Below are 13,894 nucleotides of genomic sequence, written 5' to 3' on the forward strand. Positions count from 1 at the left end.
GTTGTCAAAGGAACACATCGGATGAAAGACAGAATGAGACTTTTACATATTTATTCCTCAATCGCTCATGTGCATATGTGCTACACCAGTCCTGTTATCTATATGGGTATCAATCACCATCCCAGCACTCAATCCCTTATTAACCCTTTCAAGCATACTCTTCAAGACCGTACTCGGCATCCATCTCCGGATCATCCTCATCATACCCCCCTCCAAACTCATCACCCCCACCACCAAACTCCTCACCATCGCCATAGTTCTGCGTCTCATCGTACTCTTCCTCCTCAAACTCTTCTTCCTCCTGTGGCGCTTCAGGTTCATCACCAGCAACGCTCTCATCAGGAGCTTCGCTCGCATCATCGACGCCTTTGGTACTTCCTGCGACACTGGTCTTGCGACTGGTTGCTTCAGAGCCGGGACCTCCGAGGTTCGGCATGTCGAAGATGTTGCGGATGGCGTCGTAGTTGATCCTCTTGGACCACGCGCGATCTTTGGCGACGTTGACGGCTGCCTCGGCGGCTGAGCTGGCGGGACTGGTCTGGCCTTCACCCATCCTAGCTCGCTTGCGTCGCTTTCGTGTTTGCTTCGGTCGTTCTGCCTCTACTTTCTTGCGGAACACCTTCTCTTGGTGTTTTCGTAGCCATTCCTTGTTCTGGTTCACCCAAATCATTTCCTTGATCTGAGCCTCCTCGGGTGACAGCAAACAATTGTTCACCTCGGGATCGTCGGCAAACTCATCCTCTGTGACATCCGCCGACATGGAAACTTCTTTCTGTGGTCGTTGTTGTAGGGCCCAGACTGTGTGAATTCGCGCTCGCTGCTCCGCAGTTGTGTAGGCCATGGCGTGCTCGTATGTCAAGGGGTCATTGAAGATCTCCTCAATCACGCCCTCTAGTTCTTGCTCGTCCTGCTCCCATTCCTCATTAATGGGTAATTGTGGTTTGCTGCCTTTCCGCTGGTTTGTCTCTTGTGTCCCGTTCTCCGCAAGCTCCTCGTCCATCGCGTCTCCAAACTCTTGCACAAGGCCATCCAGTGTCTGTACATTCGTGTCTTCGCCCTCAGCCTCTTCATCCTCTGCGTTCTCGTTCAGCCTATTAACGAGTGATGGGTCTTTGGCGATCTTGGATGGTATAGGCGGGATAATAAAGCCATCATCATCACGGCGATATTCGACAACAGGCGCCTTGGAGAGATCAGCGCCGCCCTCTATTAACCGCGGATCAATCTTGTCTGCCAGGTTGTCATCTTCCTCCTCATCTTCATCACCATCAGCATCTGTCGGCCTCTTTCGCTTCTTATTCTTCGCCGCCAATTGCTTCTTGTATTCGGCTGACTGCCTGTAAAAAGAAGGTGGGTCGTGAGAGCTCTCCAGGAAATCCTGCTTCAAGAAATCCTCAACCGACATGCGACTCGACTCAGTGACCTTGAACTCTTGCAGTCGGTTCTGAATCGTGTGATTGGTGACTTTGACAATGTAGACGACCTCTCGCACAGTTCGTCGAAAGTTGTGCATTCGTGCCGCCATGAGCAGACAAGCTCCACAGATGCCTGATGGTCGACGACCCATGACCATCCAATCTCGACTCATTCGCTTGACCAGTCGAACAGCATCCTCGGCAACTTTGGCCGTGTCTTGGTGAAACTCCATCTTTGTCGCAAATCGCCAGATAAGATCCTCCGGATACACTGGAATGAGACCATCGTTGCCAATTGGCACCACCTCATTGAGCTTCTTGAAAATCCGACCCAGCTTGAAGACATTGAGCTGCACCAAGTCCGCCAGGTCGATAAGCATAACCTTGCATGGTGGCTCAGCTCGGCAAGCTGCGTACAGGCAGACAGCCGCGACGCTGGCCAATGTGCGACCTTGGATGAAGTTTGCGCTTGACGCCAGCTTAAAAACTTGCGTTCCTGCAGTGACCAGACTGTCGCTGACGTTAAGCTGCTGCGCGTAACCCTGCATCAAGCCCTTTGCTTCCCTAATACTCTTCTCTCGATCCTCAGATCCTCCAACTCGTCGGAATGCAGGTCCCATGCTTCGCACGCCCGCTTGATCAGCACCGATGTAAGAACCATGAACAACAGCAGCACCCGAAGACGACTCTCCAAAGGTGACTTCTGCCACAATGTTACTGTCATCAGAGATACGACCGCAAGTCTGACATGTCCCATCGACGACATTGGGTTTCGGACAGGCTTTGTTCGGACATTGTGGACGGTTCGGTTTTGCTAATGAAGCATTTCGATTTACTGCAGCAACTCGTAGGCTATTTGAATGGGCGGCTGCATTGGCTGCTCGTCGTTCTTCTCGTTCGCGCATCGCTCGGACGGGGTTGGGTTTTCCGAACCGTGGTTTCGCAACCGGGCGCCCAGTAGGCCCCGATTTTGGTGGTGTAAGAAACGACGACATTGTGAAGATATCGTATAATTTATTAGAAATGAATTGAAAGTCGTTTCGCTATTGGTCTTCCTTCTCTCCCCCAGGCCGAGAAACGGCTAGATCACTGAGGCTATAAACACTCCAGTGCCGCGGTGTCGAAAGAGCCTATATGCGATAGCTCTTACAAAAATATATTATCGCGATAAGGGAAGGGAAAAAAGTAGAGGGATGGACAAGGTGAGATACTGGTGAAGAGAAATCGCGAGTCTCGGTGCAGGCGGGGTTTTTTGGGTGGGAGAAATGAGTGTCGATGGTCGAGTGGGGAAGAGTTTTCACTCGCGTGGGCGAGCCCCTGCAATTCGACTGAGTCAGAGGGCCAAGGCAGTGACAGTTCGAACACCAGTGCGTGTTGTTTTTGGAATAGTCCTGACACTGCACAAATGATAGCGAGCAGAGTCTTTGATGGGTATTGTCGATATAGAGTCGTCAATCTTTGTTGATAGCCCTTTTTCTGATGAGGAGAAGTGAAGAGGAGATTTACTGGTGCAGGTCAATTTGTGCGAGCAATCTTGTTGAAGCGGTTGGTGACGAGCGAGCCGAGGTTTATCCCCACAAACTCAACGTCAGCTGGAAGTACAGGGTAGGCGCAGAGCAATTCATTGAGATTAACTCTACGATTGAGTATCATATTTAAGATCTGTTGCATCGCTAATGGACCGTATTGAATATACAGTCTATACTACGTTGATTTCTTTCATCTGTATACACACTCTCGGTTCATCAGACCATAAATGCCCCCTCTAAATAGAGTATCTCGGTATTCAGCTCATCTCCACCTACCATCACTTTATCCGCATCAAGCTCACGCCCTACATGCAAAACCCTGTCAATCCAGAACCTTTCCAGAATTAACCGTAAAAGTGACAACCGGTTATTCGTATTTACCTCCATTCTACCAACAAGATCCTCCCATCAAAGGCGGAGTTTCCGCTGCATGTTTGCTCGACTCAACCCGATTACGTCAGGTCTGCCCCGCGATTTCTGGTCAAGGGCATCATTCGGAAGATCTATAAATACATCGACGTGTCCCCTTGGAGAATACCTTCGTTAATACCTAGAATTTCTGCATATTATTTTTGTTCAAAGTATATTTAACTACAATGGATACTCCCTTCAAGTGGTCGGCACCCCCTGGTAGCGATATCTGGAAACAGCCTCCTTCTACCGACGTCTTCACTGGTGAGCATCTCAACCCCTCCCTCTCAAACGCGCCCTCTCAACCAGCCATCACCACTAGCCTCACTCACTAACTTCCCCAGCACCCTTCACCACACACTCCAAAAAACCTCTCAAGAAGTTCATCTCCGCAACTCTCACCTTCCGCACAAAGTACATCCATCAGTACGACCAGGCCTGTCTTCTCCTAGTCTTCACAAACCCCAACTCCCCCACGCCCCGCAAGTGGATCAAGACCGGCATCGAGCTATACAACGATCACCCGCGCTACTCAACCGTGACATGCGATCAGTGGGCAGATTGGAGCGTTGAGAAGGTCGGGCCTGAGAATGAAGCTGGTGTGAGGAATGGTGACAAGTGCGTTACTGTAAAGGTGCAGAGGGTGCAGGATGCGCTGGGGCTTTGTATGTGGACGTACAGGGTTGATGAGGATGGTGACAAGACGCCGTTGAGGCAGACGAATTGGGTTTATGGCGATAACGGTGGTGAGGGCTGGGATCTAGAGATTGCTGCTGCTGTCGCGCGACCTGATCCCAAGAAGGAGATCCAGGAGGATCTTGAGGTTACGTTTGAGAAGTTTGAGGTTGAGTGGGATGAAACCGCCTAATCACTCAACCGTCATTTTTAAAGCATTACATCACATACATCACATACATCACATGCAAAGGAACATCAATTGAGGTGGCCGAATTTCTCATTACCTCTACCCTGACGGTGCTTGCGCCAGGGAGGATCGTTCAACGATCCCAAGTGGTTAATAATCATCAAGATCGTAACTTCATTCTCATCGGCGTCACGCCGGTCCCAAATAAGCCCATGCAGAAAAGGATCTCCATTTCCCATCTCCTCCAGCAAACAAAACAGGAAAAGCAGTAACAAAAGGACAGGTTCGAGGTATCAGTCTGTAGATGCGAACCAAAAGCAAAAGAGGGCCCGACCCGGTACTAAAGAGGCGAGGCACACACGCAGTATGTGAGGGTTGAGATGTTATTAAAGCCTCTTGTTCTCAAGGTCCCCTCCTTACTGTGCAAAATCCGAGTAGGAGATGTTTGTATCCGTTTCGCGTTCTAGAGAGAAAAAACTCCTGCCATAAAACGTGAAAGCAAAAAGACAGCAACAAAACCAGAAGAGATCCTTTTTTTTTCGGTGGAAAATTTCCAAGATGGTACAAATGCAAGCTTTTAGCCAATCTCGGGGCATTTGCTCGCGGGTGTAGAAAAGCAGTCAAGCATTCCACTTCCCAAAATGTTGCCCCAAACTCTGGTGTTGAACCAAAGACAACCCGGTCTTTTTTTTTGGTGGATATCAAAACGCCAGAGTAGAATTGGGGAAGAAATGTCCCAGTGTCCGTGTGTAAGTGGGTATCAAAGCAGAGTTGAAATGATAGGGCAGAAACAGAAACTCGCGATAAGTAAACTCACAATAAATGAGCAGAGGATGTGAAGGACGTCGTGTGTGCGTCTGATTAGATCCTCTCAGCTCGTGTATCATCAAAATTCGGTCGGCCAACCTCGCAGAAGGGGAGTAATGTAACAAAACAAAGCTCCTTAGGACTTCAATCTGATGATGGAGCATGAAAAGCAACCAAGCGCCGACTTCCAACTGTTCCTGTAAGCATCACTTTTTTTTGTAGGTTTTTCCTTTTTCGCGGATTTGGTGGCGTTCCATTTCGCGCTTGTCCTCCAGCTATGATCAAACACACGGAGCATCCGGAGGCCTGAGTAGTGTGTGTTTGGAATATCTTGAATCACTCAGACAGTCTTTGGCGTGCGAGCATTGCTCACGTCAATGACGTCGTCGAGGTGATTGCACATGGCTACAAACAGGTCGAAGAAGAGCTTGCTGCCGCCCGCCTCCATCTCGGCCTGCATGGTCCCGCTGCGCTTAAAGGTCTTGCGGCAGCGGATGATCAGGGCGAGGTAATGAGCGCGCAGACGGCTGTCTGAGTCGGGCGTGTGAGCGTAGGCGTACTGAGCTGACCTTATAATGGTCCCGACGTCGATGCCGGATTGCAGTCCCTGCTTGCGCAGGGCCAGACGCTTGAGCTCCTCGAGGCCGTACTTGTCCGCAGCGCAGTAGACGACTGTGTCGCGGAGGATGGCCATATCGAGACTCGACAGGTAGATGGTGGCTTCAGACGCAGTGCCTGCGCGGCCACCTCCAGTTTCGGGGTTGGGTGATGTGTGAGGTGTACGGCCTTGGTCCTCGAGCTCCCAAGAGTTGCGCTGCTTGTTATGGAGCAGACGTGGGTAGTAGTCACCCTTGTAGAGATATTCAAGGACGGCGGAGAACACCTCGGGTTCTTCGTCGGGGATGGAGATCCTCTTGCTCTGTGCCTCGAAGCAACTTCCGCGCAGGGCGGCCTCAAAGAAAGGCGACTGGCGGAGTACATCCTCATGTGCTGCAAAGAGCCGGCCATCTTGACCAACAGTCAGAGTGACGATGGGCGAAGGAGCAGGCGCGGCGGGTGCTGGAGCAGGCTTCTGGGGAATGGCGTCCTGCTCGTTGAGCGATCTTTGCAGCTTCGACATTTTCGTGTGATCCCGGTGGGAGCCCGATCTCTTGAGTCTCGCAGTCTTGTCGACGCGGTTGGGGTCTTGCGACCTAAACGAGCGTTTGAACATGGCTACGGTAGTTATGGGAGGAAATCGGTAAATAAAGAACGGACTCGTAACGGGAATCTCGACTCGCACGGATATGGTAGGGAGAATAACGACTCCCAACTTTGTGTATGGATCGATCGGCTTGGCTAGAGAGTGACGAAAAGAGCGAAGAGACAGAGAGTAAAAGGGAAGAAGAAAAGAGCGACGCACAACAGAAAAGATTGACAAATGGGCCCGGGCGGAGAGATATGTCCTTCAAGACAAGACGATATCCTCTTGGTGAATCTTTGCGACCCTTTTTTTGGTTGTGTGTGGGGGGGAGGAAGAAGGAAGAAAGTCGGGGGTATGGGGGGATAAGCCTGTATTTATGCTGATGGTGTCTCACGCCGTGGGGTTCAAGGATGAGCATGAGGCAGCCAGCGACTCTACTACACAACTTATAGCCTCTGCAATGCAACCCGACCTCCATTGTTGGGTCCATTTAAACACTGGAATTAATAATCTGATTTCAAATCTCTTGTGATCTTGAAGCCCGAGTCTATCTTGCATTGATCTCGTTGTCGAGGCTGCAATGTCAGGCTCAAGTATGAGTCTCTGCCAACACTCACTTCACGTTTTATCTCAGCCAAAGACCCCTGCAACGTGTAGAATAAAGGCTCAAAATGTCAATGCCCAACTCGATTCGACTCACCATCATCTTTGACCTTCCCCGGCTTTTCTTCCTAGTTGTTATTGCACTGCCGCGATTAAACAAGGCTCGTTTCGTGTCAACACCAATCAATTCATCCGTGTTATCGCCACTCCAACCTCTCAATGTGACCGTGCAATGCCACTCAGCAAAATGCCCTGTCGTGGTCTTGTTGGTGGTGCCTCACCAACTCATCCGTCCGGTACCCAATCGACGGTCTGTGTGAAGACGCTACCGAGCCCTGCCATCTGTGCCAGTAGATCTTTGCGTGTGATTGGTGAATATCCTACAACGGGGCTGGTTGATTTGCATCCAAGGTGGTGTCGCCAAGTCCTTGTCGCACGTAGCTTCACGACACTGCAATGTTACAGGTGCATCTTGCACGCTTCACTACCAAGACGGTTATAAACCTGAAGGTCGTTTATAGGCATTGCGCCGTGGCTTTCAAATTGAATGAGTCAACTCATTGGAGTTACTTCGGCGAAACGTCGTCACAGACCGTTTATCAACGTTTTACAAAGATCTCCTTGCTGCGAAGTCGAGTCAATTTTAGGTTTGAGAGGTTAATCATACGTCTCGAGTAACCCTACCCCAACCAGGTGTATCAATCTATATCACATCAAGTCACTCAACCGGCAGACTTCCCCAATCCATCGTTGACCGTCAAACAAATTCCAGCGCCCATCACCATTCCCAATTCGTACCCCTTCATGAATCAAGGGCTGCTTGGGCAGCAGCGATTGCCCGAGCCTCAGAGTTTGATCGTGTGACGCTCTCCCGGGAAGCGATGAGACCTTGCATGAGGATGTACACTGTGGTCATCAGCATTTGCACCTTACAAATCAGAGGGACAACTCACTGATGGGCATCAAGAATACGAAGCCAATGGAGTAAAGAGTAATCGCTTCGTCCGACCCAACTTCGTTCTTGTCAAGCCAGAAAAATGGGTAATATTTGGTGACGAGGTGACCAAAGGCCGCCCAACCCAGGTAAGCTGTGGCGGCGAACATGATGCCGATGAGGTGGATTCCGACAGTCTGGTGACAAGGTCAGTAAGCTGTTATCGCAACTGAACACCGACTTACCCATGGACGTCGAATGCTGTTGAGAACAAGGATCTCAAACACCATCACCGAAGAACCGAACGCGTACAAGGACAAGATGATGAAGGCACGAAACCATCCCTCTCCAAATATGTCGGTGACTATTCATGGTCAGTTGGCAAACATGCGATGGGAAAAGTGCTCTTACATGGAGCAGCAGGCGTCTGTTCGGCATATGGAGCCCAGACGCGCGAAGCGGTACCGTTGGGGGGTTGAGGCTCGGGTTGAGGCTCGCCACTGTTGTCATCACTATCGTGCTGGCGCGTGATGAAGAAGTAGATGGTCGAATTGGCAAAAGCGAAAACAGCAGTGATGGTGTAGAAGAGCGTAAAGTAGAACTGCTTGCGGAGGCTACCCATGTGCTTGGGGAGCGACATTCTTCGGATGAGCCATCCTTCCAAGCCCCCCATGTGCCGATCATGATGGTGGGGATAGTACAGATGGGTGAATGTCCAAGACTAGAGAAGTCAGCAACAGCAGAGGCAAGCCTCAAGTGGAACTCACGAAGGTCTTGAGCTGGTACAGAAAGACAAAGAACAGACTGATGTTGGCAAAGTCAAAGACGATGCGCCAATCGGAGAAGTCGCTTTGTTCGTGGATCTCGTAATTGAGGACGAGGATCCCCACGGCTGTGACAAGCGACAAAACAATTCCACGCAAGATAACAAGTACATTCTGCGGAATGAATGACCACGGGGAGTGAGATGCTCGAAGGAAGGCAGGCTATAAGCCATCGAGTCAGCGGGGGAAAATGATCCAAAGCATCGTGGAGATGACTTACATGATCCTGCATCACATTGGGGCTGGGGAGGCCATCGGCGTTCTGAAGGAGAGGTGCTGAATCCATCGCGGAGACTCAGCGGGAGCAGCAAAGAAGGGGAGGAGGGTGCAGATCGATGATCGAAAAGATGCGGTGAAACAAATGATTACAGTGAGATGATGCTGGAGCGAGGAGCCGATGAAGCCAAGAAATGTAGGGGACCAGGCGTCGAAGAGGCGATGCTGAACGGGACGAAGATACGCGATGATGAAGCTGGGAAGAAGAGAGTCGAGAGAAAGAAGCCATCGTGGTAGGTAAGTGTCGGCCTGCAGCTGGAGAAAGAAGGTGCTGTGATGTTAGCGAAGAAGGCAGTCACATCTGGAAGGCGCATGAGAGGCGATGCGAAAAGCAAGGAGGCAAGGGTGAGTGGCCCTCACGTTTCGGGGCTAAATTTATGAAGAGTTCAGTATCATCAGCCGAGTCCATCAATTCAACTTATCGCAATGCTAGTTCTATCGTACACTCATCAATAATACACTTCGTTTATTCCTGCTTGGGCGCAGCGCTCTCGTGCCCTTCTCGCTCCATACCCTGGCAACCGGTAAGTCTACCAGCGACCTCTTCGACCTTTCCATATCCTTTCTCGTGGTTCGGGTCGTTCTGCGCTCGAAGCTCGCCGGCCTTCTTCATATCGGCAAGACCTGCTGCCTTGTCCTGCTCACCAGAAGCCTTCCATGGTTGAGAGCCAGTAATGGCGCCAATGGTAGCCTGGAAGGTGTGAGTGAAAGGTCCTGAGGGGATCGAGAAGGACTTACCTCTGCGGCTCCCTTGACGTATTGGGCGTGGCTGCCGATGAGACCGGGCTGCTGGTTGTTGTTGTCGGCCATTTTGAGTGTAACGATTGGTGTAAGTGTAGGTGCTTGGATTCTGGTGATGCTCAAAATGCTTGGATCGGTAAAATTTGGAGATTATAAAGAAGAATGTAAACACAAGGAACAAGACCAGCAGAGACGACCATTTTAAATACCAAGCTCCTTACTCGCCTACAACGCCTATGACATCGATCTCATGCTTCACAAGTAGTCATGACATCACCTTCTTCGAGCATGACACCCCCCGCGTTAGACCATTTATAGCGTCAAGGTCCCTGAAATTATGGGGACCATCTTGATCTAGCACCGCCACAAAGCACCAGCCCCAAAATGCCACAGCTGTTCCAGACCAGGTGGCCCGTGCTCCTCGAGCTCCCATGAGCCAGATGTCCATTTCGCTCCCAGCGCCAAAGTTGCATCGTGGAGTTGTCAAGCTCTACAACAACATCCACTCGCCTCACGACACCGATATACAATCCCTAACCATGCTGTCGGCTCTTGGAAACCCGCGGCAAGCTGCTGCGCAGCTCATGAATTTTGCGCTCATCCTCTCTACAGCCTTCATGGTGCGAACGTGTCTTGCTCAGCGCCTGGACGAAAGCTAACCTGTCGTAGATGTGGAAAGGCCTCTCCGTTATCAGCGACTCACCGTCACCGATCGTCGTCGTTCTGTCTGGCTCCATGGAGCCCGCCTTCCAGCGAGGCGACCTCCTCTTCCTCTGGAACCGAAACCTGCTACAGGAGACTGAGATTGGCGAGGTTGTCGTTTACAACGTCAAGGACAAGGACATTCCTATCGTGCACCGAGTTGTACGCAAGTTTGGCAAGGGGTATGCTGTTTGTGCAGCAGTTGTGGGCAATGGCTAATGATGCGCAGTGACACCGCTCAGCTTCTCACCAAGGGAGACAACAACATGTCAGACGATACCGAGCTCTACGCCAAGAACCAGGACTACCTCGTACGAAGTGACATTATTGGAAGCGTTGTGGGATACATGCCATTCGTCGGTTATGTGACGATTCTTCTATCGGAATACCCTTGGCTAAAGACAGTGATGTTGGGAATTATGGGTCTCATGGTGGTTCTACAGCGAGAATAAATGGTGTATGCGACGGGAAGATCTTGGTTATATATACAGAATAAGCGCTTGCATTGTCGCCGAAGTAGCGCTAAGAGACGATTCGATTGATACCCATTGCATCAATTTCACAGAGCATATCGGTGATTTCCCGACAGAGACGAAGGATCTCAATGAGACGATTTGGTGCCAAGCCAGCAGAAGCGATGTATCAATGTCAAAACATCCGTTGGTCGTCTTGGCCAGGCATTTGACCAAAGGCTAGGCATTGGTGAGTGGGTGAGTACTCCATATTGCTAGAGATTCACAACCTGGTGCCTGGTCTTTGGGTCCAGTTTAACTGACTCATTGAAAGGGACGCATGTATATAGCCCTATAGAATTGCCATTCAGGTTCGGCGATTTCCTCATGCTGTCCCCTGGTACGGAGTAGGTCTAATCTTAGCTGCAACTAGACCTTTACCCAAAGCGGCTAACCATGAGATTCTTAATGGCGGCCGCAAAGGATGAAAAGGAAAATTTCGCTTTGTTTCTTCTGTTAGTGGCGTTTTCAAAAGATGTTGGTTTCTATTGCCGACAATTCGTGCGTTTACCTGCATCATGATCCCGTTCTCAGCCATGGATGTTTCATGTTTAAAGAATCCTTGGATGAAGGACCAGACATAGAGCCAACACCCAAAGTCGCCATGGACTTACAGCAAGTTTTACTCCGGAACCAGAACACGTAGCCTTGGTACTAACCATGGCTCTTCAATCCCCGTTCCGTAGGGCACTCAAACAAATCGCCATTCCCGTAACCGACAAGCCCCTTAGATCACCATCCATGGATCATCACCTCCACCCATCGCGCTACTCCTCACAGCAAAGCCAATGGAAACGAGGGACTAACGCGGTTTTACTCCTTGCAAGGCCCAGGGGTTCTGATCCAACGCCTCAATCTCGAATAATGGCCTGGGGGGTTTCACAGCTGGAAGCGAGCTAATCGTTCCTTTTTCTCTTAAATAATAAAGTCTGTCTTACCCTTCTTTTCGCACAAGGCTCTTCTTTTTCGTTTCCGGTCATTCATTCGTTCATCCGTTCCATTCGCTTTTTACACTCGTTATCGCTGCGCGCTACCTTCATTCCCGGGGCGCGTCCTTTCGTTCCATTTTATATTTTATTAAATCCGTCGTATTTCGTACAATGGCACCTGAATCCTCTACCCAGACGGACCCTGCGCCAGCAGCTTCTCCTGCTGTTCCTCCCAACGCGCAACATGCCCCCCAGACGTACGCCCAGCAGCAACATCAGCCTGGATTCCAGCAAGACCCTCGCAGCTATGGACCTCCTTACGCGCCGTACCCGCAACAGCCTGCTCAGCAGCAATGGACGCCCCCTCGGGTCGCCGAGTCCAAGGCCTGGATGATCACTAAGCTCACACTCCATGTGATCGATATCGTTTGCTGTATTGTTGGACTTGGTCTTACGGGCGCGCTCAGAAGTACTGAGACACTGGGTCTGGTCGCGCTCGGCGCTTGTCCACTTGTACGGTTCTCCAAACCCCCTTGATTTGATGCCATGTACTGAAACTATCTAGTTCGTCGTCGCAATGATCTGGGATATTGCCGAATTGGCCACTCGCTTCGGTCGGAAATGGAAGGCCGGCATTCACCCTGGCGCCCATGTCGCCATCTCCCTTTTCATCTGGCTAGGTGCCGCTATCGTAGGCGGTCTCGAGAGCACATTCAGCGCATATTATAGCGAATTCGATTACCTTGACGAAGACTGCGAATACAATTCTGCGCGAGGACGTTACATTTGCACAAGCAGCGACAAGGTTAGCAGTAAACGCACGCTTTTTATTGCACTGTCAGTGTTTACCTGCCTCATCTGGCTCTGGCACTTCATCCTATTCGTCGGCGCGTGTATCGATACTCAGAAACGAAACGCCGCAATGAGACGACCTGTTACAATGGTGTTCGGAGGACCGGCTTACTGGGGCCCCGGAGCACAAGGTTTCCAGCCAGTGCCTCAGTATTACGGAACCCCTCAAGGGCAGAATATTCCCATGCAGAACTGGGCACCACCACAAATGGAAATTGGCAAGGAACCTATGGCAGCAACTCAGCCTGCAGCGGGCCGCTACGCTTGAGAAGCTGGAGGATAACTGAGTAGATCTGAGAAAATGGGAAGAATAATGTAAAATATGTAAAATGATGCCGAGATAGATAAATAAAAGATAAAGACTCTTTCTTTCCCTAGAGCATCCTTGTACCATAAGTGGATAGAAGACTGTCAAATCATGTGCTTCGTTACAAGTTTGTTTGATTGCCTCGACCAAGGCGTGATCAGTTGGCTCCTGGTGTGAATCCTGGCGCGATGCCCACCTTCATTTCTCCAATCTGCTGCCCGTCGAAAAGTTGAACACCTAATTAATCGTAGATGGTTAGTGTCTGCAGCGTAGGGTGCCAAATTTGCGGATCTCGGCGTGGAAGGCAGCTTGAAACCTGGACAGTGTAACTAAAGAAAAGACTCACATTTCATGTTTAGGTCGTCAATGGTCAATACCAACTCATAAGGAATCTTCCAGTATAAATCCATGCTGCCATTGTTACCAGGATCCTGCGCTCCCCCTTTCACAAACAGAAGCGGCCGGTATAGTAGGTGCGTGATATCTGTCCTGAGAACACCAATTTTCTGAGCACCTAAGATGAAATGTCAGTGACCAACTCTTCTTTGGTACAAACACTAAAGGCCTGCCTTGTTCGTAATCCATTGTATGGCTGGTACAAATACCTCCTGTTTCATCTTAAAGCCCTCGATTCTGGGAAGTCCCGCATGCTTGGGAAGCTCAAAAGGCTCATCACAACGGATACCGTAGCTGCAACCTGCGACTCTGGTAGGGCCGTAGAGCTTGTTGAGAGGTCTTAGAACACCCCCCGAGGAAACAGCATCGATTGCTGTGAGCCTGTCTTTATCATCAGTTTCTGATCATTAGGTGGGGGGAGTTGGATCTGACCGCTCCTCCTCGTCGGCGACATATAAGGCAGTATTGGAATCGTGGGCATTGTTGAAGCCTGCCAGCGCCTTGCGGAGATGAGCTCGTAAGGGCTTTGATTCCCCAAAGCCGCCCATCAAGACGACATGCTAGTTTCTCTTAGTTCATTCACATCCCAGTAAACATTAACGCTACTC

The 13,894-nt window shown here is 50.4% G+C and overlaps 7 protein-coding genes across 7 annotated transcripts; 3 read left to right on the forward strand and 4 right to left on the reverse strand.

The window, feature by feature from the left end:
- Positions 1 to 148: 148 nt before the first annotated feature.
- On the reverse strand, positions 149 to 2,410 carry J7337_011426 (uncharacterized protein; the record flags this gene model as incomplete). The annotated part of the gene is made up of 1 exon (XM_044828973.1): positions 149 to 2,410. One exon carries the CDS (start codon positions 2,408 to 2,410, stop codon positions 149 to 151), a length of 2,262 nt encoding a protein of 753 aa, XP_044675648.1.
- Positions 2,411 to 3,540: 1,130 nt separating this feature from the next.
- J7337_011427 (uncharacterized protein) lies at positions 3,541 to 4,223 on the forward strand (the record flags this gene model as incomplete). The annotated part of the gene is made up of 2 exons (XM_044828974.1): positions 3,541 to 3,619; positions 3,700 to 4,223. 2 exons carry the CDS (start codon positions 3,541 to 3,543, stop codon positions 4,221 to 4,223), a joined length of 603 nt encoding a protein of 200 aa, XP_044675649.1.
- Positions 4,224 to 5,367: 1,144 nt separating this feature from the next.
- On the reverse strand, positions 5,368 to 6,240 carry J7337_011428 (uncharacterized protein; the record flags this gene model as incomplete). The annotated part of the gene is made up of 1 exon (XM_044828975.1): positions 5,368 to 6,240. One exon carries the CDS (start codon positions 6,238 to 6,240, stop codon positions 5,368 to 5,370), a length of 873 nt encoding a protein of 290 aa, XP_044675650.1.
- Positions 6,241 to 7,615: 1,375 nt separating this feature from the next.
- Positions 7,616 to 8,857, reverse strand: J7337_011429 (uncharacterized protein; the record flags this gene model as incomplete). The annotated part of the gene is made up of 6 exons (XM_044828976.1): positions 7,616 to 7,719; positions 7,767 to 7,944; positions 7,993 to 8,111; positions 8,159 to 8,468; positions 8,515 to 8,733; positions 8,792 to 8,857. The coding sequence occupies 6 exons, from the start codon at positions 8,855 to 8,857 to the stop codon at positions 7,616 to 7,618; spliced, it is 996 nt and encodes a 331-aa protein (XP_044675651.1).
- Positions 8,858 to 9,313: 456 nt separating this feature from the next.
- On the reverse strand, positions 9,314 to 9,657 carry J7337_011430 (uncharacterized protein; the record flags this gene model as incomplete). Its single annotated transcript, XM_044828977.1, has 2 exons — positions 9,314 to 9,538; positions 9,586 to 9,657. The coding sequence occupies 2 exons, from the start codon at positions 9,655 to 9,657 to the stop codon at positions 9,314 to 9,316; spliced, it is 297 nt and encodes a 98-aa protein (XP_044675652.1).
- A 470-nt stretch (positions 9,658 to 10,127) lies between these two features.
- Positions 10,128 to 10,742, forward strand: SEC11 (Signal peptidase complex catalytic subunit; the record flags this gene model as incomplete). The annotated part of the gene is made up of 3 exons (XM_044828978.1): positions 10,128 to 10,208; positions 10,258 to 10,472; positions 10,520 to 10,742. 3 exons carry the CDS (start codon positions 10,128 to 10,130, stop codon positions 10,740 to 10,742), a joined length of 519 nt encoding a protein of 172 aa, XP_044675653.1.
- A 1,160-nt stretch (positions 10,743 to 11,902) lies between these two features.
- On the forward strand, positions 11,903 to 12,851 carry J7337_011432 (uncharacterized protein; the record flags this gene model as incomplete). Its single annotated transcript, XM_044828979.1, has 2 exons — positions 11,903 to 12,244; positions 12,297 to 12,851. 2 exons carry the CDS (start codon positions 11,903 to 11,905, stop codon positions 12,849 to 12,851), a joined length of 897 nt encoding a protein of 298 aa, XP_044675654.1.
- Positions 12,852 to 13,894: the final 1,043 nt, after the last annotated feature.

The sequence above is a fragment of the Fusarium musae genome, chromosome 9 (genome assembly GCF_019915245.1).
Source record: "Fusarium musae strain F31 chromosome 9, whole genome shotgun sequence".
Lineage (NCBI taxonomy): Eukaryota > Fungi > Ascomycota > Sordariomycetes > Hypocreales > Nectriaceae > Fusarium > Fusarium musae.